Source organism: Ranitomeya imitator, chromosome 5, assembly GCF_032444005.1.
Source record: "Ranitomeya imitator isolate aRanImi1 chromosome 5, aRanImi1.pri, whole genome shotgun sequence".
In the NCBI taxonomy this organism is placed as follows: Eukaryota; Metazoa; Chordata; class Amphibia; order Anura; family Dendrobatidae; genus Ranitomeya; species Ranitomeya imitator.
This window is the reverse complement of record NC_091286.1, coordinates 188,228,591-188,237,366: the sequence shown is the minus strand read 5'-3', so window position 1 is coordinate 188,237,366 and position 8,776 is coordinate 188,228,591. Positions and strand designations below refer to the sequence as shown.

The window sequence follows — 8,776 nt, the reverse complement described above, 5'->3', positions numbered from 1 at the left end:
CTGTTGCGCTCAATCCTGGGGTGAGCTCAGTCGCAGCTCCACTCCCAGGCTGTCCTCACATGCTTCCTCTCCCTTCACTGTCTCACACTGAACTCACTAACCCCGCCTCCAGGCCAGAACTTATAGTGAAGCTACCCTGAAACTGGGTTTAGAGCTCCCCCTTTTGGTCTGGAGTCAGGAAAGTTGTATGCCAGCGTACATGCTAAGGGAATCCCTTCTTGCTTCCAGGCATGGCATCACCTCCTGTGAGGGAGGCAATGACACTGTGGCAACCAGACTCCTGGGGTGCCACATGTGTGTGCGTGTGTCTATGTGGTGCGATGCGGTGCTTTGTGTGTGAGTGTGAGAGAGTGGTGCCGTGCTGTGTGTGTGGTGTGGTGCTTTGTATGTGAGAGAGTTGTGCAGTGTTGTGGGTGTATTGAAGATTGGCAATGATGGGGTGGTGGGGAAGGACGATGGGGGTGGTGGGGAAGGAGGCAATGATGGAGGTGGTGAAATGGGCAATGATGGGGTGGTGGGGAAGGAGGCAATGATGGAGGTGGTGAAATGGGCAATGATGGGGGTGTTGAAATGGGCAATGATGGGGTTGTGGGGGAGAAAGCAATGATGGTTGTGGTGTAAAAGACAATGATGGTAGTGGTGGAATGTTCAATGATGGGGTGGTGGGGAAGAAGGTAATGATGGTTGTGGTGGAAAGAACAATGATGCTGGTGGTGAGAAAATGATGGAGGTGTTGAAATGGGTAATGATGGGGGCATTGAAATGGGCAATGATGGGGTGGTGGGGGAGAAAGCAATGATGGTTGTGGTGTAAAGGACAATGATGGTGGTCGTGGAAAAGACAATGGTGGTGGAATGGGCAATGATGGGGTTGAGGGGGAGAAGGCAGTGATGGAGGTGGTGTAAAGGACAATGATGGTAGTGGTGGAAAAGACAATGATTGTGGAGGAGAAGGCAATGATGGAGGTGGTGGAAAGGGCAATGATAGGGGTGGTGGGGAAGACGGCAATGATGGGGGTGGAGGGGGAGAACAATGATGGAGATAGAGAGGGGCTGCATTATTCTCTCAGGTGACTGCATTATACTTTATGAGGGGGCTACATTATATTCTGTGGGGGGACTGAATTATTCTCTCAGGGGACTACATTATATTCTGGGGGCTACATCATACTATATAAGGGGGCTACAGTATACTCTGGTGGGCAACAGTATATTCTGTGGTGGGACTGCATTATTCTCTCAGGGGACTACATTATATTCTGGGGGCTACATCATACTATATGAGGGGGGCAGCATTATGCCCTATGGTCCTATGAGGGGGCTACATTATAATCTATGGGGGGACTGCATTATACTATATGAGGGGGGCTGCATTATACTCTATGAGGGTACTACATTATATTCTATGGTGGGGACTGCATTATACCTTATGAGGGGGTTGCATTATATTTTGTGGGATGCTGCATTATACTCTATGAGGTGGGCTGCATTATATTCTATTAGAGGAGGCTGCATTATATTTTTTAAGGGGGGCTACATTATTTTATGAGGGGGCTGCATTATATTCTGTGAGGGAGGCTAGATTATATTTTATGAAGGGGGCTACATTATATTCTATGAGGGGGCTACATTATATTTTATGAAGGGGGCTACCCCAACCCCTGCTACATAATTAAGACGTGTGCTACCTTATATATGATATTAGCGTGTTTTACCACACAATTGGTGGTCTTGTATTTATTTCTATGTAGCTACATAGTGGGCCCCAAGAATGATTTTCTCTGGTGGGCCCAAGGTGCTCCAGTCCGACGCTGTATATAAATCTCCATGTGACGCCATTAGAGCCTGATGCCTTACCCTTACCAAGACTATACAAGGCCTCCTACAACTCCTCCATAGTAATATTTGCCTCCAACATAGATAATTGTTCCATGCTTAATTTGAGGAATAGATTTTATTAGGATAAGTGTGGATATCTTCTGAGTATGATAGTTTTGATTAATACAATTCTTGATAATATTCTCAGAATGTTTCCACAATAGAAGCATTAGATGTCTCTATATTGTTTTGAGTTGAGTGAATTTTGAGAATTGCAGAGAATAATTATTTTGAGGGCGCTAGATTGATGATTTCCTTGTTCAAAATATTTTTGATTCATGAAAAAGCATTTACGTATAATAGATATCTCCTACTGGACTGTAGCCACTCGTTCCTGTTTGTATCAGTTAGGTGCGCCACGTAAGTTTTTTATAATTCAGAACATTTAGTTGCCAATTCTTTCTCTGTTTTAGCTGATTCTTTTTTAAAATAGGAGATTGAGGAATGAGAGCATTCCGTTAAATAAGTCTTAAAGTGATCATCATCTGTTTCATGGTAACACAAGACCAACTCACTCATAAAACCAAACAATCATTAATGAAAGAATAAACTGGAACCAATGTTGGATAAAACAGACCGTTATGTTTTATTAAGAGTCACTAGCAAGATTTATTAAAAGCATATAACCAACTTTAATGATAAATAAACATCAGAATCACTGAATGTCAAATCCACCCGGCCTAATCCAGGCAATTATCACACTAACAAACATCACCACAATATAAAAGGTAAATCGGGAGTTTTCAATGCTCTATGACACTGACAGCTGATCAGCGCATCCAGGGGTTTAACTCCTTTACCCCCGAGGGTGATTTGCACGTTAAAGACAGGGCCAATTTTTACAATTCTGACCACAGTCCCTTTATGAGGTAATAACTCTGGAATGCTTCAACAGATGTTGGCGACTCTGAGAACGTTTTTTCGTGACATATTGTACTTCACGTTAGTGGTAAAATTTGTTTGATATAACTTGCGTTTATTTCTGAAAAAAACAGAAATTTGGCTAAAATTTAGCAATTTTCAAATTTTGAATTTTTTATGCATAAAGCAGAGATACAGTACAGACCAAAAGTTTGGACACACATTCTCATTTAAAGATTTTTCTGTATTTTCATGACTATGTATTTGTACATTCACACTGAAGGCATCAAAACTATGAATTAACACATGTGAAATTATATGCTTAACAAAAAAGTGTGAAGCAACTGAAATTATGTCTTATATTCTAGGTTTTTCAAAGTAGCCATATTTTGCTTTGATGACTGCTTTGCACACTCTTGGCATTCTCTTGATGGGCTTCAAGAGGTAGTCACAGGGAATGGTCTTCCAACAATCTTGAAGGAGTTCCCAGAGATGCTTAGCACTAGTTGGTCCTTTTGCCTTCACTCTGCGGTCAGGGTTCAGGTCTGGTGACTGTGGAGGCCAGGTAATCTGGCGTAGCACCCCATCACTCTCCTTCTTGGTCAAATAACCCTTACACAGCCTGGAGGTGTGTTTGGGGTCATTGTCCTGTTAAAAAATAAATGATGGTCCAACTAAACGCAAATTGGATGGAATAGCATGCCGCTGCAAGATGCTGTGGTGGCCATGCTGGTTCAGTATGCCTTCAATTTTGAATAAATCCCCAACAGTGTCACCAGCAAAGCACCCCCACCATCACATCTCCTCCATGCTTCACGGGGGGAACCAGGCATGTAGAGTCCAATCGTCACCTTTTCTGCATCGCACAAAGACACGGTGGTTGGAACCAAACATCTCAAATGTGGATTCATCAGACCAAAGCACAGATTCCACTGGTCTAGTGTCCATTCCTTGAGTTCTTTAGCCCAAACAAGTCTCTTCTGCTTGTTGCCTGTCCTTAGCAGTGGTTTCCTAGCAGCTATTTTACCATGAAGGCCTGCTGCACAAAGTCTCCTCTTAACAGTTGTTGTAGAGATGTGTCTGCTGCTAGCATTCTGGGTGGCATTGACCTGGTCTCTAATCTGAACTGCTGTTAACCTGCGATTTCTGAGGCTGGTGGCTCGGATAAACTTATCCTCAGAAGCAGAGGTGACTCTTGGTCTTCCTTTCCAGGAGCGGTCCTCGTGTGAGCCAGTTTCTTTGTAGCTCTTCATGGTTTTTGCCACTGCACTTGGGGACCCTTTCAAAGTTTTGCCACTTTTTCAGACTGACTGACCTTCATTTCTTAAAGTAATGATAGCCAGTTTTTCTTTACTTAGCTGCTTTTTTCTTGCCACAGAATTTACAGTCTATTCAGTAGGACTAGGGTTGAGCGACTTTTACTTTTATAAGATCGGGTCGGGTTTCACGAAACCCGACTTTCTCAAAAGTCGGGTCGAGTGAAATCGGCCGATCCTATAGAAAAGTCGGGGTCGGCCGAAACACGAAACCCAATGCAGTACATTGGGTTTCTAATTGTTCTCAGGGTCTGAAGGAAAGGAAACTTTCCTTCAGGCCCTGGGATCCATATTTAAGTGTAAAATGAATAATTAAAATAAAAAATATTGCTATACTCACCCTCAGACGCGCCCTGGTACTAACCGGCAGCCTTGCTTCCTTAGAATCAGCTCGTGAAAGACCTTAAATGATGTCGCGGCTTGTGATTGGTCGCGGGACCACCCATGTGACCGCTCACGCGACCAATCACAAGCCGCGACGTCACCGAAGGTCCTTCAAGCGCTGATTCTTAGGAAGGAAGGCTGCCGGAAAGAAGCAGGGCGCGTCCGAGGGTGAGGTGAGGGCGCGACCAATCACAAGCCGCGACGACATCTAAGGTCTTTCACGTGCTGATTCTAAGGAAGCAAGGCTGCCGGTTAGTACCAGGGCGCGTCAGAGGGTGAGTATAGCAATATTTTAATTCTTTATTTTACACTTAAATATGGATTCCGATACTGATTTCCGATATTGCAAACATATCGGAACTCGGTATCGGAATTCCGATACCAGATTCAGAAGATCGCTGACCTCATGGCCGACCCCACACAGGTGTCGGGTCGGGTTTCATAATAACCCGTCTTTGCCAAAAGTCGGCGACTTCTGAAAATGGCCGACCCGTTTCGCTCATCCCTAAGTAGGACTATCAGCTGTGTATCCACCAGACTTCTGCACAACACAACTGATGGTCTCAACCCCATTGATAAGGCAAGAAATCCCACTTATTAAACCTGACAGGGCACACCTGGGAAGGCAAAACCATTCCCGGTGACTACCTCTTGAAGCTCATCAAGAGAATGCCAAGAGTGTGCAAAGCAGTTATCAAAGCAAAAGGTGGCTACTTTGAAGAACCTAGAATATAAGACATAATTTCAGTTGTTTCACACTTGTTTGTTAAGTATATAATTCCACATGTGTTAATTCATAGTTTTGATGCCTTCAGTGTGAATGTACAATTTTCATAGTCATGAAAATACAGAAAAATCTTTAAATGAGAAGGTGTGTCCAAACTTTTGGGCTGTACTGTATGTCACACAAAATAGTTAATAAATAACATTTCCCACATGTCTACTTTACATCAGCACAATTTTGGAAACAAGTCTTTTTAGTTAGGAAGTTATAAGGGTTAAAAGTTGACCATCGATTTCTCATTTTTAAAACAAAATTTGCTAAACCATTATTTTAGGGACCACCTCACATTTGAGTGATCTATATCGCAGAAAATACCCAAAAGTGACACCATCCTAAAAACTGCTCACCTCAAGCTGATCCAAACCACATTCAAGAAGTTTATTTACCCTTCAGGTATTTCACAGTTGCAGAAGCAACGTGGAAGGAAAAAAATATTTAACTTTTTAGTCACAAAAATGATAATTTAGCAACAATTTATTTTATTTTCACAAGGGTAAAAGGAGAAAATTGACAGATAAAGTTGTCGTGCAATTTCTACTGAGTGTGCGGATGCCCCATATGTTGGAGAAAACCACTGTTTGGGTGCACGGCAGGGCTCGGAAGGGAAGGAGTGCCGATTGACTTTTTCAAACCAAAATTGGAACTGGAGATTGGATGCCATGTCGCATTTGGAGAGCCCCTGATGTGCCTAAACAGTGGAAACCCACCACAAGTGTGGGATTGCACTTTTTTTTGCAATTTCAGCGCACTTAGAATTTTTCCCCGTTTTCTAGTACACGACATGGTTAAAACAAATGGAGTTGTTCAAAATGACATCTCGTCCCGCAAAAAATAAGCCCTTACATATCCATATTGACAGAAAAATAAAAAAGTTATGGCTCTGGAAAGGAGGGGAGCGAAAAAAGAAAAAGAAAAACCGAAAAAAGCTCCCGTTGTTAAGGGGTTAAATAGCTTGCATGATTGTTGGGCTCCACATCTTCATCAGAGGATCTTCAGTCTTCTCTCCAGCTACTTCTTGTGCTTGTACTGGGGTCACTGAGCACCGGGCTGCATTAGGTCACCGTGCAGCAAGCTTTATTAGGTCGCCTTGCACCAGGCTGTATTAGGTCACTGTGCACCAGGCTGTATTAGGTCACTGTGCACCAGGCTGTATTAGGTCACTGTGCACCAGGTTGTATTAGGTCACCGTGCACCAGGCAGTATTAAGTCACCGTGCACCAGGCAGTATTAGGTCACCGTGCACCAGGCTGCATTAGGTCGCCGTGCACCAGGCTGTATTAGATCACTGTGCACCAGGCTGTATTAGGTCGCTGTGCACCAGGCTGTATTAGGTCGCTGTGCACCAGGCTGTATTAGGTCACCGTTCACCAGGCAGTATTAGGTCACCGTGCACCAGGCTATATTAGGTCACTGTGCACCAGGCTATGCATCACTGTACATCAGAAGATAGAGGAGATAATACCGGTGCCATGCTACTGGAAACCCATTGCAGCAGCAGCTACTCGTTTTTTTTTGTTTTTTTCCTGTTGCCTGTTCTTTAGGACTTTCTTTTTGACCGTCTGAACTTTGACGGACCCCTAATTTTAATCTTGGATTGATGGATGTTTTATACCCTGTGGATCACACTTTTCCTGCATGACGAACCATTGTGGAAAAGGTGGAAACCACTCACCAGATTCTATTTTGTTTGCTACTGTGTTGTGAATTCTGTGGCAGAGCTCCCTCCTGTGGTCACAAGTGGTACTTCGGCTGATTCTCTCTATGAGCTTCCGTTGGTGGAGGAGAGTGGTACTGCGGCTTCTGAGTTTCCTTCCTCAGGTAATGTGGTGAAGTCGTTAGGTGCTGCTCTATTTAACTCCACCTAGTGCTTTGATCCGGGCCTCCAGTCAATGTTCTAGTATTGGACCTGTTTCCTCCTGGATCGTTCCTGTGGCCTGCTGCTCTGCATAGCTAAGTTCCGCTTTTGTTATTTTGTTTGCTGTTTTTTTCTGTCCAGCTTGCTTATTTGTTTTTTCTTGCTTGCTGGAAGCTCTGGGACGCAGAGGGTGTACCTCCGTGCCGTTAGTTTGGTACGGAGGGTCTTTTTGCCCCCTTTGCATGGTTGTTTGTAGGGTTTTGTGTTGACCGCAAAGTTACCTTTCCTATCCTCGCTCTGTTCAGAAAGTCGGGCCTCACTTTGCTAAATCTATTTCATCTCTACGTTTGTCTTATCATCTTACTCAGAGTCATTATATGTGGGGGCTGCCTTTTCCTTTGGGGTATTTCTCTGAGGCAAGGTAGGCTTATTTTCTATCTTCAGGCTAGCTAGTTTCTCAGGCTGTGCCGAGTTGCATAGGGAGCGTTAGGCGCAATCCACGGCTGCCTCTAGTGTGTTGGAGAGGATTAGGGATTGCGGTCAGCAGAGTTCCCACGTCTCAGAGCTCGTTCTATGTTTTTTGGGTTATAGTCAGGTCACTGTATGTGCTCTGACTTCTATGTCCATTGTGGTACTGAATTACCAAATCATAACAGTACTGGAGGCCGAAAGTACTAATGATTCCCAATAGAGGGAAAAAAGAAGTTCTGAGACCATTTTTTTCTGCACTGTTTTGCCTTTTTTTTCCCCTAGACATTTGGGTGGTTCAGGACACAGGTGTAGCGATTCGACATTAAAGGTCTGTCTTCATGTGTGGATCAGCTCACGGCAAGAGTACAAAATACTCAAGACTTTGTGGTTCAGAATTCTATGTTAGAGCCAAGAATCCCTATTCCTGATTTGTTTTTTGGAGATCGAACTAAATTTCTGAGTTTCAAAAATAATTGTAAACTATTTCTGGCTTTGAAACCTCGCTCCTCTGGTGACCCAGTTCAACAAGTTAGGATCGTTATTTCTTTTTTACGTGGCGACCCTCAGGACTGGGCATTTTCTCTTGCGCCAGGAGATCCTGCATTAAGTAATATCGATGCGTTTTTCCTGGCGCTCGGATTGCTGTACGATGAACCTAATTCAGTGGATCAGGCAGAGAAAAATTTGCTGGCTCTGTGTCAGGCTCAGGATGAGATAGAGGTATATTGTCAGAAATTTAGAAAGTGGTCCGTACTCACTCAATGGAATGAAGGTGCGCTCGCAGCTATTTTCAGAAAGGGTCTCTCTGAAGCCCTTAAGGATGTCATGGTGGGATTTCCTATGCCTGCTGATCTGAATGAGTCTATGTCTTTGGCCATTCAGATCGGTCGACGCTTGCGTGAGCGTAAATCTGTGCACCATTTGGCGGTATTATCTGAGCATAAACCTGAGCCTATGCAGTGCGATAGAACTTTGACCAGAGTTGAACGGCAAGAACACAGACGTCAGAATGGGCTGTGTTTCTACTGTGGTGATTCCACTCATGCTATCTCTGATTGTCCTAAGCGCACTAAGCGGTTCGCTAGGTCTGCCACCATTGGTACGGTACAGTCTAAATTTCTTTTGTCCGTTACCTTGATCTGCTCTTTGTCATCTTATTCTGTCATGGCATTTGTGGATTCAGGCGCTGCCCTGAATTTGATGGACTTGGAGTATGCTAGGCGTTGTG

General features: G+C 44.0%; 1 protein-coding gene across 1 annotated transcript in view; it reads right to left on the bottom strand.

The window, feature by feature from the left end:
- Positions 1-2,441: 2,441 nt before the first annotated feature.
- Positions 2,442-8,776, bottom strand: part of KMO (kynurenine 3-monooxygenase) — an 850,240-nt gene continuing 843,905 nt past the window's right edge. Inside the window, exon 15 of the mRNA XM_069767942.1 lies at positions 2,442-2,859. Coding sequence (XP_069624043.1) covers positions 2,854-2,859 — 6 coding nt within the window. The 3' untranslated portion in view covers positions 2,442-2,853. The remainder of the gene's footprint in view (positions 2,860-8,776) is intronic.